General features: G+C 41.7%; 1 protein-coding gene across 6 annotated transcripts in view; it reads right to left on the reverse strand.

Moving 5' to 3' along the window:
- The window catches only part of SBF1 (SET binding factor 1), a 46,264-nt gene that overhangs the window by 1,440 nt on the left and 19,551 nt on the right, over positions 1–25,273 (reverse strand). Inside the window, exons 4-40 of one of the 6 annotated variants that reach the window (XM_053462771.1) lie at positions 24,202–24,324; positions 23,789–23,899; positions 23,559–23,582; positions 22,602–22,707; positions 22,249–22,381; positions 22,026–22,134; positions 21,316–21,429; positions 21,040–21,117; positions 20,755–20,868; positions 20,507–20,635; positions 20,232–20,330; positions 19,929–20,133; positions 19,560–19,672; positions 19,255–19,404; positions 18,603–18,671; positions 17,106–17,261; positions 16,760–17,016; positions 16,315–16,487; positions 15,628–15,701; positions 15,132–15,327; positions 14,115–14,242; positions 13,254–13,429; positions 11,952–12,091; positions 11,401–11,599; positions 10,467–10,663; positions 9,427–9,558; positions 8,228–8,305; positions 7,695–7,751; positions 7,173–7,354; positions 6,463–6,639; positions 4,442–4,543; positions 4,104–4,289; positions 3,493–3,619; positions 2,854–2,984; positions 2,413–2,640; positions 1,907–2,014; positions 855–1,069 (exon numbers count right to left, since the gene is read on the reverse strand). In XM_053462771.1, coding sequence (XP_053318746.1) covers positions 855–1,069; positions 1,907–2,014; positions 2,413–2,640; positions 2,854–2,984; positions 3,493–3,619; positions 4,104–4,289; positions 4,442–4,543; positions 6,463–6,639; positions 7,173–7,354; positions 7,695–7,751; positions 8,228–8,305; positions 9,427–9,558; positions 10,467–10,663; positions 11,401–11,599; positions 11,952–12,091; positions 13,254–13,429; positions 14,115–14,242; positions 15,132–15,327; positions 15,628–15,701; positions 16,315–16,487; positions 16,760–17,016; positions 17,106–17,261; positions 18,603–18,671; positions 19,255–19,404; positions 19,560–19,672; positions 19,929–20,133; positions 20,232–20,330; positions 20,507–20,635; positions 20,755–20,868; positions 21,040–21,117; positions 21,316–21,429; positions 22,026–22,134; positions 22,249–22,381; positions 22,602–22,707; positions 23,559–23,582; positions 23,789–23,899; positions 24,202–24,324 — 5,096 coding nt within the window. The remainder of the gene's footprint in view (positions 1–854; positions 1,070–1,906; positions 2,015–2,412; positions 2,641–2,853; positions 2,985–3,492; positions 3,620–4,103; positions 4,290–4,441; positions 4,544–6,462; positions 6,640–7,172; positions 7,355–7,694; positions 7,752–8,227; positions 8,306–9,426; positions 9,559–10,466; positions 10,664–11,400; positions 11,600–11,951; positions 12,092–13,253; positions 13,430–14,114; positions 14,243–15,131; positions 15,328–15,627; positions 15,702–16,314; positions 16,488–16,759; positions 17,017–17,105; positions 17,262–18,602; positions 18,672–19,254; positions 19,405–19,559; positions 19,673–19,928; positions 20,134–20,231; positions 20,331–20,506; positions 20,636–20,754; positions 20,869–21,039; positions 21,118–21,315; positions 21,430–22,025; positions 22,135–22,248; positions 22,382–22,601; positions 22,708–23,558; positions 23,583–23,788; positions 23,900–24,201; positions 24,325–25,273) is intronic. The other 5 variants (XM_053462772.1, XM_053462773.1, XM_053462774.1 and 2 more) reach the window with 5 other exon arrangements.

Genomic DNA, 25,273 nt, shown 5'->3' on the forward strand with positions numbered 1-25,273 from the left:
ATATCTGGTAATGCAAAACACAAAGTGGCATCATAATTTTAAATCAATGTTAGACTGTATGACTGGTCTGCACCATAACCCCTTTCTGCAATAGCTATAGGATCACTCACAAACGGAAGCATAACAAGAGGAACACAGGACAGCAAAACCCACCACAAAGGACAATGTCTAAAATCCAATCTATGTATAGGATATTTAATTACAATATGAAATGCCACTTCCCATTGTATAGCTCTGTGTTGCAGGCTCTGCCCCGCCGGTGCAAAGACACAGTAGGGATTTAGACCTGGGGATGAGTGCTGCACAATTTGCGAAATTACCACAGGGCACGCTACAATGTACACTTCACACAAGGCTTGTTGCACAATAGCCAGCCCTATCCTACAAACAAAAAAGTAGGGAGCACAGGGGGCGTCTAGCTAGAATTAAGGGATGGCAGCCAATGGAGCAATTAATCTAAACATTCTGGTACACACCAGAAGCTTTTTCTGTGCATTCAACTTCCAGATCCTCATATGGTCACAAGGGTCCCTAGAATAAAAAGACTATAGGCATCTTTTATACCACGACTGCCATGTACTTAGCAAGCATTCACACCATGGCCAGAACCTTTCTGTCCCTCCTTTACAGGCATTCTATGCAGAATGTTTTGAGTTTTGAACAGATTATGTGTGCCGTCAATCAGATTTTTGGGGGACACTGTTAATGGCACAATAAGGGGCAGAAAGATCTTTCCTAATCCTCTGTGGCACTTCACTGAACCACAACAGCACAATATTTCTTAAGACTGGTATTTAGTGTATTGTTCACTTTTCTCAGTTATCTATGCTTTCACATCAGCTCTACAAAGTTACCTGTTCTCTCTCTCTGCAGTGTTGAACTGGCTGTACAAGGTGCTGGTGCTGTTTCGGGCCCCCAATTTTCCAGATCCGCTAGGCGTACTCGTTGTGCTTGGCCCACTCTCTAAGCTCAGGTTTAGCGTGGAGCCGACCCCACTCTCTTGTAGGTATACACCAAGGGAATGGCGCTGGGAGGACACACCTGATGGCATTAGCAGAGCACTGGACTTCTGTGATACGAAATAAAAATAGGGTCATTTATTCTGCTGTGACATACTGGGGAAGACCAGTTCAATCAAGGACAGATAACATCCACAGAAGAGAAAACTAGTAAGGCCAAGGACATGTAATTTGTGTTACAAATCATTTGCGTTAATTGTGTCCCTGGCAAAATGTAATTTTATGAACTGAAATATGTTAATTTCAGATGGATTATGTAGGATGTAATTAACCAAAGGGGAAACCATACTTGGTGGGGGCGACAGGTTCAGGAAGACTTGGGAATGTTACTTTAATGTATAAGAATGAAACATACCAGAAAACAATCACACCCCTCGTCCCATTGATTTTAAATGATATGTATGTTCTGCAGTCCCCAATTACTTATGACACTTATTTATATATAGCCATATTCAAGCCAAGTACAAATGTTATGAGGTTTATCTAATCTGGCTTGTGATCCTGATCTGATTTATGACCTAATACACAAAATGCATGCCTGCTATTGACACATTAGCTTTTAGTGGAGGGGCACCGACATATTACTGATGACTAAGAGGACTGAAGTATAGTGTAAATGGCTTTTGATCACCATTTAGTTTTGCTGAGCTAGTGCTTAAGCCGAGTACATATAGGGAAATGTGTTCAGCCTGCACAGAAAGGACCTGGGGGCATGAGTGGATTAAAGGGACCACACATTAAAGTGCATGATGATGGCTGGGTGACAATAGATCATCATCTTTTATGACTGCTGTAATGCAAAAACCAAGGCTACAGCCAGAAAACAATCTCTACCTACTATCCATAATTTTACAGGAGGGGAATGGCTGAGTACACTGAAGACCTACCCGACCCTCATGCCTTGCTTCTGTCCTATGCGCTGCCTTTATTTTGTCCCATGTTTCTTTCCAGCGTTCAGGGACTTGCCCTAGGTCAGTCTCCAGACTCTGCAACTCCTAAAACATAAATAAGAAAAATACAAATAAAATATGTAGCTACACATAGTGATTTGGAAGACCGTGTGTATATAGCCACCTGACATGTTCAGCGCCAAGGGAAACTGTGTGGCCCAGTGGCTTCAAGTGAGCACCTGATGGACAGGAGTGTCTATGCATTAAATACGCATTGATTGCTCTTTAGCAATATCAACATCAAAGAATCATTTGTATAGTGGAAGATATAATGGAAGTGCGAGTTAGTATATCTTATTGCCGAGGCCTTAAAGGTAAGCAAGAAATGCAATAAAGTAAAGTAGGGAGCTGGGTTGTATATTATATATTAGTACTTTGAGGGGGTGAAATATCTTTGCATGTATATATTGTCATGAATTCCATTCTTCTTTCCTGCATCTCACCTCTAGTAAATGTGTGATGGCATCCATCTGGAGACGTGCGGGTGCATGGTAGGATGGCCAAATTATTTTGCGTTTAGTCTGCGGAGCAGAACTGTCACTCCGCTCAGGCTCCTCAGGCTGGGTTCCTTGAAGAAGCTCCCAGTCATAAGATGGTCCCTCACTCAACACTTCATGGGTGTAATAGTCCCAAACCCGGAGACCCCACACTGAGCTGTATGGCCGCAGGACCTAGGGCATAGCAAATTGCATGATGTATATATAAGAGAATTAAAATATACTTCAGGAATTCTCAGACTATAATGCAATGTCGCACTATATCTAAAACATTATTCCTACAAGGTACTGCATTGGGTTCTGGTGCAAAGGACAATACAAAGGGGACAAAAACCCTTAATGTGCTAAATGGACACAATATAAAACATTTCCCCCCCCCCACTTTACCTCTCCATCCTCAGGGCAGAACATGTAGTTATAGAATACAGGAGTCTTTTTATGTAACCGTTCCATATATTCCCAGACTGAACGGCAGACAAGGGGACTCCGCCGATCCCCTCTCTCCTCATACAACACCCCTGTGAGAAACAAAGAAATGACATGGGTAAAAGACACTAATTAAATGACTTCTCACCCTCTCCCTTTCTAAATATTTACTGTTCTGATCCATTTAAATAGATATATACTTTAAATGTTTATATCCAGAAGACTTTGTGCAGCCTGATTGGTAAAGCAAGGGCTGACATGGCTTTAAATGAAAAGCTGTTGGACAGTAGTACATGTGTGACAAGACACACTTATGATTAAGCGCTAAAGTGCAAAACATGTCAAGTGCGAGTCTTCTTGTCTGCGTGAAAATATACTCATTTAAGATCATGTTGCCACCATTTCATTTTTTTAAGATGTTCTGCAGTCTTCACTACCTCATGCGCCGTCTATTTTTACGGAAGAACGACTCTCAATACCTTCAGTTCACTGTGTAATCCCCATGGCTTGTTTCGGTATATGTGTAGCCAGTCTACCTAGATTACTCTTTGGAAATCTGTGACATTTAATGAGAAAAAGACTCTTTTTCATGATCCTCACCCTTCTCGATCCTTTCACAGTCTGAATCCAGAAGGAAGGTGCGGAACCGGTTGGACGCATAGTGATAAGCCAAGAACTTCAGGTAATACTGACTGAATTCAAACTCTGAAGGAAACTGCAAATGTATCTGTGGAGATTAGGAGAAAAAAGAAAAGACTGAGAAAATGACTTCAACAGGAGTTTCATTAATGAAGGAAAAACACACAAGAAACACTTGGGTATACCCAAAAGAACAAAATCATTTAAACGAAGAGAGACACATTTGCATCTAAAAGATACATTAAGAACACGATGTAACTGCTCAAGCCTTGGTAACCAAAGAACCCACATGGAAATACGTTTTATGTTGCAAATGTTTCCATTAATACATTACGTTTTGCTGGAAAAGTGTAAAGAACAAGAACAGTAAGGAAAAATAATTAAAAAAAAACATTTAAAAAAACGAAATTGCACTAGTTGCAGACTTTTAACATCTGCTAACATTTAACAGAGCAAAGCCATTTAAGATTCTATTAAGTCATAAATAAATCAAAATGGGTTACTGGTACCAATACGGACAACTAAACCCAAAACAGCACAGCTTAGGCATATTGAGTGTCCTCCTTACTAACCTGATGCACACAGTCCAAGAACTGGAGAAAGACAGGAGTGAATCCGTTACTTTGGCTGGCAGCTGTGTGTGCCCCGCGGTGACTGAATCTGTGGCCAAAAGACAGCCATTCCTTCTCCACAAGCAGCCGAAAGCCCTCTATTGTCCGGTAGTAAGGGTCAGAAAGCAGCTGGACAAGAGACACCACCTGCAAAAGGAGATTGTTCAGTTTTTTGGGGCCAAAGTGTGAACATGAGCCCTGAGCAGGTGGAATAAGTAATTCTGAATGAGACAAAATAAATATCCTCAAACATACAAAATCCTAATTCATTGACACAGGTAAGTTTTCAAATCCAGTACCTGGGTGGTGAGATCCCATCCATCCTCAAGTCCAACCAGTACAGAGGAGCCACTGTCCAGTAATTCCACTACCAGCGCAGAGACCTGCAAGAGCTTGTGCAGCTGAAAAAAAGGATTAAAAAAATGGTGAGGATCTTACAAAATAAATTACCATGATTTATGTTATCTTGAGTTATTACGGATGAATAGGGGGTATTTAAGTCTTAAAAATGTTGAGCCTTTCATGCTAAATTTATGACCACCTTAAACCGCTACGACCTTCACCTTAGCATTATCATTCTCCGTAACTCATGTACTTCTGGCCATATTTTGTGGTCAGTATTGCTTTTGACTTGATAAATGGAGGTTGTAATGTAGGGGTGCAATAAGGCAGATGCATGGTCGTATTTGGCATGTGTGTGGATATTAGTGTGTGCGCGTGTCAGCTTTTAGTGTTAGGCAGGGGTGAGCCTAGGGTTATCGGCACCAGGAGATAGTGTGCGTATGTATGTATGTATGTACCGTATTGGCTCGAATATAGGCCGCACTTTTTTCCCCCACTTTAAGTCTTTAAAGTGGGGGTGCGGCCTATATTCGGGGTCTAGCGCCCGACTGCATGTCCCGGGCGCCGGGCAGGCAGCAGGGTTAGGATACAGATCCCCCGCAGCGGTGCAGGGGACCTGCATCCTACTCCCCGATACGCTCAGACAGCCTCCCCTGCCAGCACTTCCCACGGGGGGGTGCCGGCACGAGAGGTTGTCTAAGCGCATCGTGCGGACCTCCGCACGATGCGTTTTACCTCAAATCCCCCCCCCCCGACTTACCGGAGCAAGACACCCGGGAGTCTGCTCCGGTAAGTCCGGGGGGGGCAGAGGAGGACAGTGGTAGCATATCTCGGGGAGGGAGGACAGTGGTAGCGTATCTCGGGGAGGTAGGACAGTGGTAGCATATCTCGGGGAGGGAGGACAGTGGTAGCATATCTCGGGGAGGGAGGACAGTGGTAGCATATCTCGGGGAGGGAGGACAGTGGTAGCGTATCTCGGGGAGGGAGGACAGTGGTAGCATATCTCGGGGAGGGAGGACAGTGGCAGCGTATCTCGGGGAGGGAGGACAGTGGCAGCGTATCTCGGGGAGGGAGGACAGTGGCAGCGTATCTCGGGGAGGGAGGGCAGTGGTAGCGTATCTCGGGGAGGGAGGGCAGTGGCAGCATATCTCGGGGAGGGAGGACAGTGGCAGTATATCTCGGGGAGGGAGGACAGTGGCAGCATATCTCGGGGGGGGGCAGTGGCAGCATATCTCGGAGAGGGAGGACAGTGGTAGCATATCTCGGGGGGGACAGAGTGGCAGCATGTTTTTTTGGTGCTTTTTTAAAGAAAAAAACTTTTTCTTTAAAAAAGCACCAAACTTTTAGGGTGCGGCCTATATACGGAGGCGGCCTATATCCGAGCCAATACGGTATGTGTATGTATGTATGTATGTATGTATGTAAGGTATTGTGTTAGAGTGAGTTTGTGTGTTTGTATGTGTGCGCTTTAGGGGAGCCGAATAAACACTGCACCCAGGTTCCACTATGCCTAAGCTCACCCCTGATATGATCAATGTGCTGGCCTATGAAATAGAAGATTTGCAGCAGCAAGTCAATTAACACAAAAAATGAATGATGACATGCAAACATTAACTATACTGTGTGATAATAGCAATTCAATTAAGAATGTAACTAGGACTACATTTTAAAACTATACAGAAATCATACACTGGCACTTTATGGGCATTATATTAAGCTATAGTTTAAAAAATAGCAAGGTGACCTCTCTGTTGCTTGAATTTGTGTATCACAAGATTGCCATGGCATGCAGAAAAAAACACAGTAAACATGACAACAGGCAGTATCTATATATCTATAAATTGCATTTATGAGGATGACAAAACCAGAAAGTCTAACAGAAAGGAATGTAACATACATGTGAACGAGAAAAAATATATATTTCACGTAGAACATTATTTAATTAGGGAATAGATGGATATAATAAAAGAGCAGACACCTGCATAATCCACTCTGAATCTTCCAATGTGCGCATGTACGACATGCTGGGGTCAGCTGAAGGAGCACTCGGCACGCATGCCTTCATCAACTTCTTGAAACTGGCCTTCACCTGTCTGACATCAAACAGCTCAATGGGGACCAGTTCCCACTGCTGCAGGGGGTCCTGCTTCACTCCCTTTGCCGGAACCAAAAAGAAAACCAAATATATCAGTACGCTTATCGCTAGGGAACAGCACAACATGGTATATGGTAGTACAAACTCATTGCACTCATTTTTTTTAGCGAGAGCTTTTCACAAATGAAGGGATGACAAGGTGAGTTCAGGTTAGATGAATTTCCTCTTCACATCGCACTAGCTAAATCCCTACCAAATAAAAAGCTTCCCTTTATGGCTAGCGCAATGTACCGCATGCAGTGCATATGTTGAGGCTCGTTGAACAGGTGTTTCTGCAGGAGACTCACTGGCCTACATGTATATTGTAAGGAGGTGTCATCTGTATGGATCCTCAAATATCCATCAATATTCAATTACAAACATTTCCTGCCCCCATATAAATTTCACCTGTCACTCACAATTTTAGAACTAAGTGCTTTTGAGAAACTACACATAACACACGCATTCAACACTGTTGGTAAAAAACAAACAAATAGGAACACGCAGTTAAAGGGAAAAAACTGTAATAGAAAGAGCAATGGCATGGGACTGACCTTAAGCTGGGACTTGTCTCCAATGATGTAGAGGGCAGCTCTCCGTGGTGTCAGCGTGCTTTCTGATGGACCACCATTTTGATGGTGAGTCAAGAATTCTCGTCCAGCTAGACGTGTTCCTACGTCCGAGTTCATGGCATAGGCGCTTATTCTCCCACTGCCACGCATGCTGCCCCACTTACCTGCATGGGCGGAAAATGAAGATAAAGGGACAAACATGACAACAGCCTTTAAATTAAGTAATAAAGTTACTTCAGGGCTAAGTTATTGCTCGTTAAGTTTTCATTAGTAAAGTGCAAGGTAGTTAGGACAACCTCTAATAATACGAGCTGTATAGTAGGTCAAAGGCAAGGGCACATTAATAACTGGTAGCAACTTATGCTGTTAATGCCCTTGGTATTCCCAAGCCTTTTTGAATGGTTATGGCTTAGTTGAGGGTCACAGTGGTAAGTATGTTGGTCACTCTACTTTCCCAGTACATACATAACTGCGGGATTTTACAAGCAGAGCTCAAGCACTGACCTCTCTCTGCATAGCCACGCCGCATGGCGGGGTGCTTAATACCCCGAACTGAGTGACCTGGGGCAAGGAGAAAAGGGGCAATGCGGTCAAAAGGGAGAGGTACCAAAAAAAATGATTGGTTGGAAAATAAAGCTTTCGCGGAACAGAAATACCACCATAAAGGCAGCAATGACTAGAGGGAAGCATGGATGAATGTAAGACATGGTAGGTCCTGATGGTAATGCCAGAAAACTCAATTGTGAGCGTGCACACTATAGTGTGTTACCACGGTAAGCCAGAAACAGGACTGAAACACACAAAAGGTATGAGCTGGCACATAATGAGACGGATTCTAAGTATTCCTCAATTACATACACACAACATCCAAAAACATGTGTTCATTGTTAAGAAACAAACCTTCACATTCATCAAAGGAATCAAGAATCTAGATTATTTCCCTATGTCAAAAATGTTACACTGACTCTTCACGTCTTCCATGTAAACAAACCACCACCACCACCACCACAGTACAAATGGCCCTCTTAGGGTCATACCTCCTCGGATGTCCTCCTTCCCTCCCATCACCTGCTTCATCAGGGAACCCAGCTTGGGTTGACGTTTGTCTGGAGAATCTGAAGCAGAAACACTGGCTTTTATACCCTATATGTGTCATTGGACCAAATGACTTCATAATCATGTGGGTATTAGCTAGGAGCCAGACACTCTCTGAAGCGTCAAGTAATGTAGCCCACTGTTTCCCAAAGCCATTTCGATATTAGAACATATAGTAATACTTTATGGCCATTGTGATGGATTAGTCTGTATTTCGGCAAAATAAAGTGTTTAGCATTTTAACAAAGACATGTCTGGATGATATGCTTTTAACATTTGCATGTCAAATTTAAAATAATTTTATGATCATTTTGTACTACACAGCAACTGACTTGAAGGTGCGTTCGATTTCAATAGCCTTTTCATTTAATTTGAATTTTGCTAAAGCAGGGAACAGTTCTAAAAAATTTAGAAAACACAGTTAGGCACCAAATTGATCAAAAACACATACAGGTCTAGGTGTGACACACACACTCACATGTGTAAAACCTATTCATATGGCCTTAATACCATGTCCACACACAACCATACAATGGCAATATACATTCTAGAAAATCAAAAAGGGAAAAGTGTGATAATTTGCAGAGAATGACGTGGAGATGGAAGGGAATGAGCAGTTCAAGGTTTAATAAGCTGGGTTGGCAACGACCAAGAGAGAAAGGAAATAACGGTAGGCAGGTCACTAAAGATTGGGGTATTCTCTACATGTCGTGCTGCATGGGCTTTTATTTATTTTTATTTTTTTTGAGTACCCATTGGTAACTACAGCAAAGTCATACGATATATAGGAGACCCCCTTCCCCAAGTGACTAAACTCAGCCTTGCAAAGTTTTGGTACTGTTTTGACACAGGCACACAAAACAAAACAGAATTTGTAAAGTAATGTAAAGTAAAATATTCTCTCTATTCCCATTGAGGATAAGAGGACAGCTTTTAAGAGTACAAAGTCATTATAGTCCCAAATTCATGCCCAGTCCTTCCAGAGACTTACAGGTTTCAAATCTTCCACGATTCCTTCACCTCCATCTCACCTTAACCACACAGTCATGATTGGTGTGGTCAGGATACAAGACTGCAGTTACAAGGTCGGCCATACAAATTAGACAGGGCCTGTTCTCTCAGCGTCGGGGATTTCACTCACCGTAGAGATGTGCGGATGGGAACGCACTCAACGTATTGCGACCACTAACATCTGCATAGCGAGGCATGGAATTCACCACAGCTTGGAGATACTTCTCCTGCTCCAGAGAAGTGGAGTCTGTCTGGGACGGGCCTGAGGAGTAACATGGCACACATGTGCACGGTGAAACTGTGGATATTTATGTATTCACGTGAGCAGCAAACAAGAAGCGTTCGGTACACAATTACACAGAGGAGTCACCATGAAGTCTGTATTACTGAGGACATACTAACCCAAAGTGGTGCCGGATTAGGAAAAGGGAGAGCATGCATACCTTACACTAGAACTTGCATACCCTGGTATGTCAGTTTAATCTACACAGAGCTTCTTCGGTACATAAAGCAGGAAAAATACATCGATTATAGGAAACAAGAGTGAAACTTGTGTGGGTCTGGTAACATCTGTATGATTCTTTTAGCCCAGGGGTAGATAAAGTAACTTATGTTAGGACTGTATATTTAAGGGGAGTTGGATATTTCTAGAGTGTAGCAGTGGTGACCATACTTGTGGCAGGGATTGAAGGTTGTCAGGAACTACAGTTTATTTAGAGGATTGGTGGCTCCTTGCTAAAAGAAAGCATTTCTTAAGCTTTACTACTATTTTTGTTTTATTTGCAAAGTTTTTTCAGGTACCGGGACCTACATAGTTTCATGGACATTATTGAACAAAGGATGATGTGGCCTTATTTAATTAAATCCAGAGATGTCACTACTATTGTCATACTGCCCTCAAGTTGAACTTTGTGGGTACATTTTATCCTAAGCGAAGTGAATTCTAAATATAAGGTTTAGATAGTAATAGTAAATTAATAGTAATAGTAATAGTAATAGTAAATGAAGCACTGAAGTACTGCTACATGGCTGTATGAAACAGAAGCATAGCACAAAAAATGGATGTTAACAGCCATTTTGTTAAGATAGAGAAGTAACATTTAGCTAATGGCTTTGGATATCAAGCATTCTTCAAAGTGACACATTCTCTCTCTGTAGATGAGGACCAACCTGTAGTGGTGGTGTTGGGAGACTTGAAGAGCCCAACAACCCCTTTTCCATGGAGACCACCTGAGCGTAATAGTACCGCTTTGCTCCGAGAGCTCCGCCAGCACACCACCGGGAAACGGTTCTGTCTGTAACAACGTGAAATCTTCTGCAGAGTGTTATCCTGAATGCTCTGGGGCACGATCAGCAGCCCAGGGTAACTGAGAAAAACAATTATGGACACAAGAAAAGCTCATGAATGGTGGCACTAGTATAGAGATGTAAACAAATTCACAGTAATCCACAAGATTTCATGGTAAAAATCGGTTAAAATGGATATGTGGCTGGGTGAGGAAACAAGGAATAATCTGCAATATGTCAACAAAAAAAGGCTGCGGAAAGATACAGAAATAATACTGGTAAGTAAATAATACACGATAAGCAATAGTAGAGGGGGGGGTCAGCTAGTATACGTGATGCTTGAATTACTTCAAGTTACACAGAATTTCCTGATAATAAAAATCAATTAAGCCTCTACCTAACCCTCCCTAGAAACAAAATGCTCAGATTGAGAAGAAATCCACACCTCGGCATAAATTCCTAAATTTAATGTGGTATACTGAAGAGTGTGAGAACTAAACGCGTCCAATGCACGTTTTGGCAGTCTGTAACTGGCTTCGTCAGGAGCAAAAAGACTTGGTCAATAATTCAAGCATTACACATACTAGTAGCGTTTTCCCCTAATTCAAGCATCATGCACACTAGTAAGCCCCCCCCCCACCAGCTATCATAGCTTAGAGAGTATCATCTATTTTTAATGGTAAGATTTAAAGTTAAGTTTTAAATATTAATGAACTTCTAAGGAGCCACAGCAAATGTTTGTGTTATATTTCAGTTATTTAGAGTTATCCCCTCTGTGTTTTTATTTTTTGTTCTGTATTTGGCAGACAGAACTCACCTATTACACACAGCATACATGCGGTTCACGGTAGAGATCCGGAACGGCTCATTCTTGGCTCGTGTCAAGCTATTACTCAGGGTACCGAGTCCCATTCGCTGATAATCGCGGCAACATGCCCGCTCTGCCACATTGCCTACTGCTTGCTTCTCAGGGGCCTTTAGAGTGGACAGTGTGCTCCTCTCCATTTCCTCTGACACTGAAATATAGCATGCATACATTATACAAGCAGAATGTAGAACCAAGGAGAGCTTGAACTCTAAATGAGGCGAAGAAAGCTCAATAAATAGTACATTAGCACTAACTGGAACCCAAACAGTATCAGATCAATCTAACAGGATTAAAGGTGGATGGGAAGATGTACAATGCCAAGAAAGGTAACGGTGTTGGAAAACCCACAAGCAGATGTAAATACTATACACAAGTACACAAAATGTATTCAAAATCATGAGCTGGAGATTCTTTCAATCATTCTTTGATATTTTTGTGATATTACATTTTAGGTTATTTTCCAATGCAAGTGAGCATCTCTCCTCACCCACTCCCCTCACCTGAAATGTCATCACTTTGCTGTTCCAATGAATTCTGGCTCCCCCGGTGATCCCATGATGGTGGACTATACTTCCTGCGAGTTACATACTGCCGGCCAATTGTTTTCTTGGCATTCTTCACAAGGTTCTTTGAGAGAGTCCTGTAAGAAATGTTGCAGAACTTAAACAAGAGAGAATGGTGTGGACTCCGTTATATATATATAGCAATGAAAGCTGTCCACACATCTCACGGAAAGACCTTTCACCTGCAAAACACAGAAAACCACCCAGAAGTCAGCACGACACAATGTGCTATGCAGAATGGAAAGCCGGCAGGAAGCTCAGTATGACGCAGAAAGTTAAAACAATGTAGTGCCATTTTAACATGCAAAAGACATGTAGAATCAACTAAAAAAAATAAAACTAGAAACAAACAAAAATAGATGATCACAGTATGCTACAGTATAGTCGTAGCATAAGGAGAACTATCACAGCTTTAAGAATAGCTAAATTAATTAACGCTACCTACAACTTGTGTTTCCTGTTTGTCTAACTGCTTATATTTACTTTAAACGAGCAGAGATCTCTGGCCCAGAGGGACAGGGCCCTTATTATCTACCAAACATCAGTGTACAGCATTACAGTAGGGTTTGGTGTGAACTAAATGCATTGCAATACCCCTAAACATGTTTGGAGAGGATGAGGAGGGAAAGCTGCACACCCAGGAAATATGCATCGTCACCGACAGATCATAACCAGGCTGGCCAGGAAGGGGTCTTACGTGTCTGACTGGAACCGGCCAAGAGATAAACCCACAGCCAGACGGCTCTGGAACACGTCACTGACATTGAGGGGGCTACAGAGAGAGACAGGGGGTCACTGCATCAGACAGGTCCACAGGGAGACAAAGGAACACACAGGAAAGGACCAGTGGTATCACACATGTATGGACCAGCACTCAGCTGGCCAAGGACCAAAAATTCCACTACACACAAAAACCAAAGTATAAAAGGTAGAAACGCAATCATTACCGTGAACAGGGCCCCATCCGAAGTCAAAATGTCACATGTAGGAAGGTGATGCAAAAAACCCCAAAAACATGCAGTGTACTTGGAAGCTCAGCAGATGCCAAAGAGAAAAGCCCCTCACTAAGGGGACACTATGGAGTTATGCATGAATGCCAACTCTGGTGCCAACTCTGAAGCAATCAGCATAAATAGTCCATTTTTAGTTATGCTTGCTCTGAAATTATACATAACACACGCTGTCTCTACCTTAGGTAGAAGCTATTATCCTTAATTAGAAAGAGATAGGTTGACTTACTTGAGGGAAGGGTTTTTGTCCTTGGTCCTGGTCTGCGTACTGTGTGGGAGTGAGAGACCGGCACTGAAAGGGAAAGTGCCTAGCACATCCGGGGGGAACCTCAGCTTGTGCAGGTGCTTGCGGAAAATTTCAGTGACCTCGGACGGGACTTCCTCGTCAAATGCCACGCGCAGGAGCTGTGATCAAAAAGGAAACATCATTTGTCTGGGCAAATATTTTAACGTATGTATATATTAACTGTAGCTTGTCAGAACATGAAAAGAAATGATAGTAGAAAAACTTCAGTGAATAGAAGTTGAGGATTCTGAGTTTGTTCTGAGAAACCGGCAGGAATAAGCATACGGGATTTTGTTTATAGGACAGTTTACCATATGGATTCTAAGAAGGCCAATGCCCTGCTGTTACATTAGCCTGCTCTATGGTGAGATCACACTAACTTAAGGTATTCCTTCTACCAAACGGATAACATTTAGTAATAATAATAATTTATTTTAACAGGCGGGTTAAATATTTTTCTAATTATGGGGACAACTTGAGAAGAGCATACACACAGGATCCATGCAAACCGAGTGTTGACCAATGAGGTAAAAAGATGCACATAAGCAGATCCTATAATAAAGGAACAGCATCAGGCGTAAGAGACGTGTATTTCAGTTCTCCCTAGAATGTTCACCTTTAGTGAATAGTATGACACTGCTTTAATACAAAATCATATAGTCATCCATTTGAGTACAGTTGGTTTTAACAACTAGATTGCCAAACAATGACTAAGTGTATTCTTATTCCTCATTAGTAAATACTACAACTGCTGTAACTCAAATACAAACAGCAGACACATTACGTGAAGCAAGCTCCTTTTACCTGAAATGTACAAGAGCGCAACTGGAGTCCCTCTTGGACATATTGATCCAACTGAGCTGTAACACTGATCTTCTTCTCCTTGGTTAGCGAGGCTATGGGGAAGGACCGGATCACTGACTGCTCGGCCACTGCAAACAGAAACAACTATGGTCACTCATATCGCTTGTTAAATACTAACAAATGAGGTCATTAATCATTGACAACATGATTAATACCCCAAGTACTCTGTACAGTTCTCTGCTAGAACTATTTTGTAATTGCACAGAAGGACACTGTGTGAAATGTAATTTGCAAGTATCTGCCAGAAAACTGCTATTTATGGATTTCCAAAAGGCATGAAATCTTGGAGATTGTTTTATAAAATCTGTTTCTGAACAGTAGTTTTTTTGACAGCTTCTCAATATTGCACCAGAAAATGCGGTATAAAAACCTTAAAAAGTATTTTCCTGACACATCTGCAAACATTCAGCCCCTCTGTTTAGGCATTAAAGTGTCTGATATGTTCCAGTCAATATGTAAGTTTTTGGCTACACTGTGTACATACGCATATAGATATTCGAAAGACATTTCACAAACAGTAACCGTGAGAATAACGTTCTGTCTGGCAACATTTACATAGAAGTGTATGACAACACCTGTATCTTTGGTGTAAAAATCAAGTTTTCCGCATTTCAGACCACTTAAGTAGTGGGTGCAGATTACAAAAGGGTATTGTGAAATAAGACATAGACTTCAATATTTCTTCTACATTCAGTCTAAATTGCACATGCACATTATACCCAAGTTTATATTATACTATAAGACACTGGAGCAGAATGTTTTTTCAGGCAGTTCCTAGCACAAAAAATGAATAAAGAATTTATTGAGGTGTTATTAGTTTTGGGTTGTAAAGTCCATCTTCTTGTGTTTAAAATGTATCTTATTTGTTGCTGTATGGAGTTGCACAGTATGTTGCAGTCACAAAGATTAACATATTGTCTGCTCTTACTCAGAAAATACCATGAGATGCTAACTCACCTAAAGGATCTACAGGTGTTCCCTTGAAGATGCAGCGGTAGGTGGTGAGGAAAAGGGCACCTTCAGCAGGAAGCAACGGTGGTCCTCCTAGACTGCCTCCTGACGCTTCTTCTCGTCCATCTGGCAGCAGATAGACTCTAAGCCCATCCATTACCAAATCTTCACCTACTAGCAAGGAGGGACGCAGGAGCTTGGGCTGGAAAAAAATATAAGATACAATTGTGAGATGTGGAAGATGACGGTACATTGAAGAGTAAACATGGACAAGGAAGCCCCCATCCCCCAAGGCCCACTTAGTGCATAAATGTGCCATTTCAATCAGAATTAGAATAACTGGTGAACTTGGAGTTTACTGAACATACCTTAACTCCAAAAACAAATAAACCAGTTGTACTATTCAGTAAAGCACTGTCAGCAAGATGAGTTTTTATCTGTGCATGACAACTCTCTACTAAATGCACTGAAGCTGGACTATTCGGACAGCATCTGATATTACCTTCTGAATCGGAGGCAGTCTCTTGCTCTCCCTGTGCACGGCATCCAGTGTTTCTATATGCATCTGTACAATATCTAAGGGCAAACCACAGCAAACAATAGTAGGCAAAGTAACAAAACAGCAGGATGATCAGAGCATTACACTATCCTTATCATACTGGGCAGAATCGGCAAAGCAGCTATGGGTAACTAATGGTCTTTTGACAAAATTACAACATTAATGTATGTGGATATATTCTGCTTAATAAAATGGACAATAATACTGCCATAATCACTGTAGTCAATGTACTAAAAAACATGGCTTATAAGGCTGTCTCCAAAACAGGGTGACAACATGAATTCCCTAAATATGTTTAAAGTAATCTAACATTGGCTGATGGTATCAGTACAGTTGACTAGATGCAGGGTGGGGCAAAACAAAAAAGTCCTACATCAATTCCCAGTTCGTATTAGATTTCCTTATTTCAACCCCTGTTGACTGCTATTAAACTTGGTAGTATGGGGTCCCAGGGGAGGCAACTGACCTTCTGGGTCTGCCCAGAGGGTCAATCTAACCTGAAAGAGACAAACGAGGCCTCTTGGCTTTAACTTTTCCCCATGCCAGAAGGTGCTATCCCTGCCCTGACTGTCCAGCAGACACAGCGGGAATGTTGAATCACAAAAGTATTATGCTGTTATGATCACGTACCTGGGATCATGGTGTGCAAGCCTTTAAGATGATCTGCTGTGACCCCACTCTCTGTACAGACTTTGTCCACAAAGCGTGTGATGAATCTGACAACGCAGTGAGCCACGTCTGAACTCTCAGAGTCTTCAAACCCGCTTTCTGTGTCTGCACTCTCTGCCATGCTGCCAGCCATACTGAGACATGGGGAAGAGGACATAACGCATCACATGATAGAAAAACAAGGACGGCAAAGTCAAAGCATGGTTTTCTAGAGCCAGCAAGCAACATAGTTACACTAAATTAAAAAAGTGTGTGATGGTTGCTGCTGCATTACCAGTTTATGCTAATAAGCTCAGATGCAGTAAGATATGATGAGAGCAGGCATGATTGATGATGGCTTAAATGGAATCTGTTAACGGTATGGAGATAGAGAAGAAGTTGACGTGTCTAAGTTTAGAAGACTCACCTATTTGTGATGAAACTGTTAGAGACACTTTCTGTGTCCCCAAAACCAGCCCCTCCACGTAGGAGACGGGTTTTTGAAGTGTCCAGTGGTAATAGAAGATAGCTCATGCGGTTTGCATAATGAATGGCTTGGCTAAATACTGTACTCTCTTCCTTTTGGATAAGCTCCAGCTGTTTCTCGCGTGGCAATGTTGGCCAAAGACGGCACTGCTCTGCTGCAAGTTCTAGGGCTGATCTTTCTTCCTCTTCTAACTCATCCTGAAAATAAGATGTGTTTAAAAAAACAGCGTAATGTGCATGCAGGAACTGTGTTCATAGCAGGAAAGGTTCAGGTGAATAATAATTACCAAGTTTACTGTGGACTCATCAGGGGACAGATAAAGTGCCCGGATGTGGTTTTGAACATCCCCATAAAACATGGATTCCCAGAATTGCATGTTGGTCCAAATCAGATGGTCCTGTACACAACTGTATGCAAACTGGGTAATACCCGGGCTCAGCTTCTAAAAAGGCACACACAAATGAATGTAAAAAGTTGAAGATAAAGTGAAGGAGAAACCGCATAAAAGAAAACAAGAAAGCAAGAGCACAAAGGAATAGTCTTACATGCATTCTTTAATCACCGAAGCTAGGAAGTGACACTTCTTTCTCAAGCTACTGAATTTGTATGTGAATTTCTTGCACATTCCCACTGAAGTCATGGAAACAGCAGCAAATTGCATGTTTGCTAGCAAGACATCAGTTTTCAGACAGCATACATGTGATTGATTGCCACTACATCCCTTGAACAGAATGGAATTTCTACTGAGCAATTGTGACTCCCCGCTTACAGAAGAGGCAGCTGGAGGGGGGGCGGTTACGTGGAATAGTCATTTTCTAACACCAAATGGCTAAAAAGAAATGTCTGCACCAATAAGCATGAAAATGCACTGGCGTCCATGAAATGAATTACAATATGTATTTAACAAGAAAATAGGATGCATCTTTAAGGTTTAAACAAGATAATGATCCCCAAACTACCAAGAATTACACAAGCACATAAAATACAGTACAAGGTCCAAAGGATGCCTAGTCTGGCAAAAAAACCAAACAAATAAAAGGAAAATAAAAGCAGAACTTTACTAAGTACATTGGGGAATAGGGGATGGATGAATACAAATAAGCAATTATCTACAGTGAACAAGAGGGCTATACTAATAGGGAAGAGTATCCCTAAACGTATCCCAGTAAACAAGATACTGACTGGGGCGTGAGAGAGACAATTTATTCACTAGGAACATGAAGGTGCACAGGAGAGTTGGTATCAAATCCTTGACTTCACTATACATATTGAAGGTCTATCCACAAAGTATCCACAGCAGGAAGAACCAGCCACGTATAATGTATAGTTAAGTCTGTGAGATTTCTTCAATGGCTCCAAACCTGTTAAGTCATTCATTATACAGGGCCATCTGAGCCTTTGTGAAGTAAGATAGTTAAAGATTGCAACTCTGCTGCAAACCCTGCTGACAACTCTTCCTTTAGTGAAAAGACCCAAGTGTAGACCAAAGCAAGACTCTGCATCAAAGAGCTATGCTGAGAAAGCCAGCAAATGAGCATCAGAATGTGCCAGAAAACAACAACAATGCGAGAGCAGTAACTTGGAAGAGAAACACATGTATTGGACAGATGGCGACGAGTGGGGAGTTAGGGCATAACAAAAGCAAAAAAAAAAAAAAAAAAAAAAAAATCACATGGGTGTTGGGGAATAAAATGAGTTGTGAAACAGAAAAAAATGTTTTATGTTCACAGTGATGGAGTTTTAAGAGAAAATGAAGCCAGTGTCATAGAACTTTGACACTCACCCTGCAGAAGGCCATGACCAGAGGTAACAGAGCAGCAGCTATTGCATGTTCATCCAACGCCGTGCAGTCCTGGAAGACATACCAAAGATCAGAAAAGGTACAGAAGAAAGAAGGCACTGGTAGTACAAATATCGTATACTAATTCACAAACACTCATGACATACTGGCACACACAAACATACACAACCGTATCCACGCACACATACCTCTACTTTTTTTGGCTGAAGGAGGGGGGAGTCCAGTACAATACTTAAACACATAGTAATATACTTGTCCACACACACGCACACACAGAGTGACATATTTACACACATACCCAAATGCTGGGGCTCAGCCACTGTGGCGGGACTGAGGGAGTGTATACACAGCTCGGGGGGTATATATACTTGGAGGCAGCGGACAATGCAGAGGCTGCCAGGGCCGCTGTTATACCAGTGAAAGAGCTATGATCAGAGGTAGGAATAAAATGGGAATGTGGAGGTCTGTGAAAGATTACAAATGAGTGGGAAGATGCATCAAATGCCCACACTTAACACATACTGGATAGCAAATCTTTAATTGGATGTGTATTTTTTTTGCTGGGTTCTTCCACTTTGTTCCATACACACGCAGAATGTTACCTCATGTACACTTCACATACACACCTACTCACCTGTAAGCAGCAGTTAATCAATCGTACAACAAAGTCAAACTGCTGATGGTCCAATACTGCACGGTTTTGCTGGACGTGGAGGTTAAGTTCCTGTGTTAGGCACTGCCTTGCTGCCCGTCCCTTCAATGCTCGTAGCACGGCGGGATGTAACTACACAGACAATTAAAAAGGTCAGCATTTACACTTTAGCCTACATGAAAAGTGATAGGTTATACAAACAATTACAACAAATATACATTATTACACAAATTACACATTATAGGTTGGCTAACACTGCAACAGAGCTTTGATGGCGTATACCATACCTTCTTGGCCTCCAGCATCTTATTCTCAAAAATGTAAGAGATACAATTCCTCACAACTTCAAGTCGTCTGTTGCTGTTTGCCACTACTGTGCCAGTCCGCTCCACAATCGCAGCTAAGGAAAAGGAAGTGGGGGAAAAAGATACACTTCAATAAAACAAAAAAGGAGTGTGGAGGAGCCAGTGCAACAACATGAAGATGGAAAATAGATGACACTGGCATTATTACTCAGAAAAACAATATACATAGAGGGAAAGAAAGAAAAGAAAACATTAAAATTGAGAGTACTGTGCGGTATGGCGCTGTTGAGAGCAATGATGAGAATGGGATAGATAACATTGAGGGAATATGGCAAGACATGATCCACATACTCATGGGTGGCCCTGGAGGAACCATGCACTTCTTCTCCACGCGAACAGCTGGGGGTGCATTTTGCATCTTAGCAGCCGCTTGGTCAAGGATCCACTGCACACTGCTTTCATCAAGCAGAGGGAAACACTTGTCTTGGGGGCGAAGGTGGCTGCCTTCTGATGGTCGCTGGACTTTGTGCATACTGACAGCAGGGTAGGGGTTTTCCTGATGAGGATGGGATGGACATTGGGAAATTAAGTTTTCAATGGACAAAACACTATGCCACCATAAGAAGCCATCTAGTGTCACACCGTAACACTTACATTTCGATAGAGCTTCTCAGCTAGCTCCTGCACATGTTTCATGACATTCTGTTGGCAACCTTCCTCATACTGGAGTTTTTTAACCTCATAGGCAACCAGCTTGTCAAGGGAAACAAGAACATGGTAAAATAGAGTGAGATATGGATAAAGGTGACAGGAAATCAGATGACACAGTGAGAATCTGTCTCAGTTCTAGTACAAGACCAGACCACTCCCAACAAATAACCAAAAACGTACAATGTGTCTGTGCTGTTTCTAACATTGTTTTCACTTACCTCATCAAACAAATCAATGCTTCTGTATGGCGGTCCACGTTCAGTCACAAACCCTGCAAATGCCATTCCCTCCAGAACTTTAGTGAGGAAGTCATCTTCAACCAAACCACGTTGACCAAGAAAGGATGCCTAAGGGGAAATTGATTATTTATACTTATTTCATGAACTAAAGATAGATAGGTAACATATTTAGGGCATACATGAAGCGGGAGGTTAGAGGCTGCACGCACACACAATATTGTATTAACCTTGTGGAAACGTATAACTGGTTCTGGATGGACCCTGATCAATTGAAGGCAGCAGCGATACCCTTGCAGGATCTGAGCAAAGAGACGCAGGAAAACAGCCCGTACTTCCATGTCCTGGAAAATAGAAATATGGTGAATTAGTTGAATATGGCACATAATTACCTAGACATTAGCACACAAATGATTACAAAGTAAAAAAATATTATTACATGGGGCAATAAATGTGATCAAAATAAAAGAATGTCCTCTACACGGTTACAAGCCAATTGTGCCTAAAGAGATTACCTGCATTCGAAGGGTGGAGGCAGTGATGGAAGATGGTGGAAATGCAAGGTCTGCAATCTGTAGAGATGGATCTAGAACCTGAAAGAGAAGTGGGTGTTACACAGATACTTTCTGTAGATCAAGAGCAAAAGTAATAGGCGTACTGTCACAATGGATTTTTAGGCCATCATTGTTGGAATTTGGACACTACTAGGTCTTCAGTACAAGGTGTCGGGTGGAGAAGACCGACAAGCCGGTTTTAACACATATGGCTAGAAAGGGAAATGGCACTCTCACCAATGACAGGGCGTCTTGTGTGTGATGTAGGAGGGGTTCAGGTAGTAATGGGATTTGAACACACTCTGGAATTGTTATTGTGCCACCATCCAAATCTGCAATCACCACATCCAGCTGAGGAGACAAAAGTATCACAGTAAGTTTACAAGAGGAGTGAAACTTGAAGATGTGTAAATCCTAAATGAACTTAAATAGCTAATTGCAAGACAAGTTTCCCTTTCTTACCGTTAACCCACTGAAGACTTATCTGTTTTCCTGGAGGCTGTTTCCTAACCAGATTTCCTGCACTAGCAGGTGGGTTCAGTACTGAAGACCACTGTAACCTCTCCCTAATCATTGACAGGGTAGGGCCATATGGCTCTGCAGAGTGCTTTACATTGACATTCACAAAGCATATTTTCTTTTTAAAATTTTTTTTTTTAAAAAAAATCTAAACTTTTCCATGTTTCTTAAAAATACTAGACAGAAAGGAGATATGTTCATACTGACGTATTCAAGTAAAATGTTTACACACACAATATATGTAGAGCTACAAATAAGTGTAAAAAACAAAAAAATAAGAGAGTCAGGTATTTTTATGAAAGCATCGTTAGCATAAGAACTTTAGTTCAACCAACAAACATGAGAAGGTGAGGGAGAAAGCTCAGAAGAGTAAAGACAGAAAGGGCAAGGGAAGGGGCACACTAAAAATATTACAACAATGTTCTCACCAGCTCTTGTGTTTCTCCTCGGAAAAGAGCATTAACTCCTATAATAAAAGGGGTCGGTGTGCTGAGAACCTCAAGGAGCTGGGCAGGAAGGATAGGAACATATGTAAAGCTGAAAAACAAGCCAAAATGTATACAATTAAATCTTAACATTCACAGTATAAAGACTTCACAAACTTGAACTTGAATAAAGCTCAACTGTATCCCATTAAAGTGGGAGCTTCACCTGTATCTGAGAGGAAACATTATCGCCAACAAAGCACGGCAACTTTCTGTCAGACGCTGGTAACTCTGGGAGAGAAACAGGATCTTGTGCTCCGTGAGGGCTGCACAGAACAGGCACAGCACATTGGTGATACCTGGAGACAGAGCAAAGAAAATGAACCTGGGACATCAGGCAACAGTGAATAAATTGGGAAATTAGGATTCAGCAAACAGGCTTTCTAATAAGAGCTGTAGAACATGCCGGGGGCTGAGAACCGATGAGATTTTTGTCTGATTTGGCAGGTAGTAAGCATATATATATATGGGAAGTGGATGAATAGCCAATAAACATAGGCATTGAATGAAGGTTCTTACCAAGCTGCCGGAACAGCAGGGCCACGCTGCAGTTGCTAATTGGAAGGGAGTCACAGATCGGAGTCTGGATGACTTGACGGTCCCCAGCTCCAAGAGATATAGTTCTCTGTGGATACCGAAAGAGACATATAGATTTATATGAAGTTAGCACGTTTTAACAAGAAAGTGGAGAAAAGTGTGATGAATAGAGGCAACAGGCAATGATTTGGGAAAATGTATTTTATAAACAAAGAAGAATTAAATTCCACTGCATTGAAAATAGAGAAATCAAATACTTGGAAGCCAGATCCGATAGAAGAAAGGTAATCCTTATATCGGGGGGGGGGGGGGTCGGTTGGGGGGTGAAGGAGTGAACATACACAGTTATAAGGAAATCACTACACACCATTAGGAGAAAGGGTAAAGGTAGCTGTTTGAGGAGAGTTCTCATTCCATAGTGATTTTTACCCAATGCGCAAACATGTGCAGAGCATGCATCAAGTGGTGCTTGAGTGGTTTGCCACCTCACCGCTAGATACATTCTGAAAATTTAAGCTATTTTGGGCTTATATCTATTAAAGGTAACTTCACACTAGAACATCATCAAGGACAATAATATTAATCAAACGTATGCAGACTTATTCTATAACGTGCCCCATTGTACAATGATAGTACAAACCAGAGACAACCCACATCATACAACGGCATTTCAACAGTGGTCCTAACTCAAGCAGCAAACATTGGGTCACATATCACATCAGGAGAAATAGTAAGACACACACAGACCATATCTGATGGTAAAAGGAATATTGTCTCTAAGTGCTGTTGTAACAGTAAACAACAGGACATCATTTTTATATATTTTTATTATAAAATGCTTTTATGGCCCACTTTGGTTCAGTTGCAAGTGCAGGGGTGTGATAAGGAGAGGGAAACAAGCCAAGCAATGTGTGTCTGGGGTTTAAAAGAGGTGCATACCACATCATTCTGCTCCTGGTCCAACTGGGAGAAAAAGACATCAACATGGTGTCAGACAGAACATACAAAACACACAAAACTACATGGTCCTCCCATACAAGCGAGGAATATCCCATTTCTGTTACTTGGAGTCACAAAGCATTTTGTAGTGACAGGCTAAAAAAAATTTCAACTTTTAAAGGAGCTATCCATTCTTAAAGATAAAGCATAGTCCTAAAGGTAGTACTAACCTGTGATCCTCCGGTCACCGGGATAGTGCATGTTAGTAGGTTTCCCACGACATTCTCCAGTGACACGCTCAGGCCATCTGTGTAAATGGTGTAAATCAGGCCCAGAGAGTCCTATAAAAATAAACCAAAATAAGCCAAAGCATTTTTTCAATGCTCACCAAATTTTGAGAAAGCAGCTTGTACTTTAGAAGTTACTGTTTTCTCAGGGTAAAAGTCACTGTGAGTGGTCGACAGTCACTCACTGCTAGATTGAGTGCCCCACTACAAAAGTAGCGAAAGAAGACCGCAGACATAAGTAGATGTCAGAGCTTGCATCAGCCAATCGACTGTCAGACAAAAAAGTATCCCAAAGAGAGGGCCAGTAAGTATGACAACACGGTTCAGTCTGTCAAGAAAACAGCCCTCATTCTTACCCTGAAGACCTCTGGATGATCCAGACGTGACACAAGTACCAGAGTCTTGGGAGCATAAAGCTGAGCTGCAGAGGCTATTGTGGCATCTTCCTCCGATTCGCCATCTCTCTGATCGCCAATGGCCTGCAAACAATAAAACCATCAGCTTTTGCCTTTTTGTTGGAGTAGCTCAAGGCTGGCTTTAAATATATATCTTTACTTTACCACATATTTTCTTTGCAGATCTCTTGTCTACAAATACCTGCTAAACATGAAGTGCTCAACTAGTGGCTCTGGGAAGATTAGGGCTTCATTTCTATTTTTCCTCAAAATTTGTGAGAAATTCTGAGACCATATCTTAGTGTTGTGCATAACCAGAGGCAAACAACACAAACCCCTAAGCCTTGATAGTCACAGTAATGATATATAACTCCAAAACATCCACTCCTCACCTCTAAGCATTGTTGGAAATTAAAATGAAATAAAAACAATTCAATCTCCATAGTCAATCAAATTTATGAGTCTTCCTACGCGGCCTGTAATCTAGTTTTTAGTCTGAGAATGCACTGTGAGGATCAGCCATTCAACTCTCAATCAGTCCTAGCTTCTTTTATTTTGTTCATTACTAATAAGGACCACCAACTACTAAAATATTCTCTTTCTTTCTTTTGTCCATGTATGCTTTCCACCTACACACTACTTTGGAGAAGAAGAACTATAGACATATGTTGTGAGTCCCAGATTTAACAAAGCAAATTAATACTTGTCAATGGGAAAAATATCAACTTGCAACTGTGGGGAAGCTTTCTTTTTTTGTTGAGATACTCAGGGATAGTGCCATTGATCTGCCCCACAGTACCTTGAGTCAAATAAGAGGAGCAGACCTAGATAATTGCTGGTATACGGTGATGGCGCCTACCTTGAGTTAGGCACTTCACCCTCACAACATTCAAAAAGAGGCCCAGTCATAAAACAGTTCAAAAATACATTTGTCAGACAACGCATTTCATATACACAATCCGGGTCCGTCCAAAACACAGTTATAGAAAGGGAAGCTAATGCTGCCTAAACTATTTCATACTCTATTGGCTGT

Source organism: Spea bombifrons, chromosome 4 (assembly GCF_027358695.1).
Source record: "Spea bombifrons isolate aSpeBom1 chromosome 4, aSpeBom1.2.pri, whole genome shotgun sequence".
Classification (NCBI taxonomy): Eukaryota; Metazoa; Chordata; class Amphibia; order Anura; family Pelobatidae; genus Spea; species Spea bombifrons.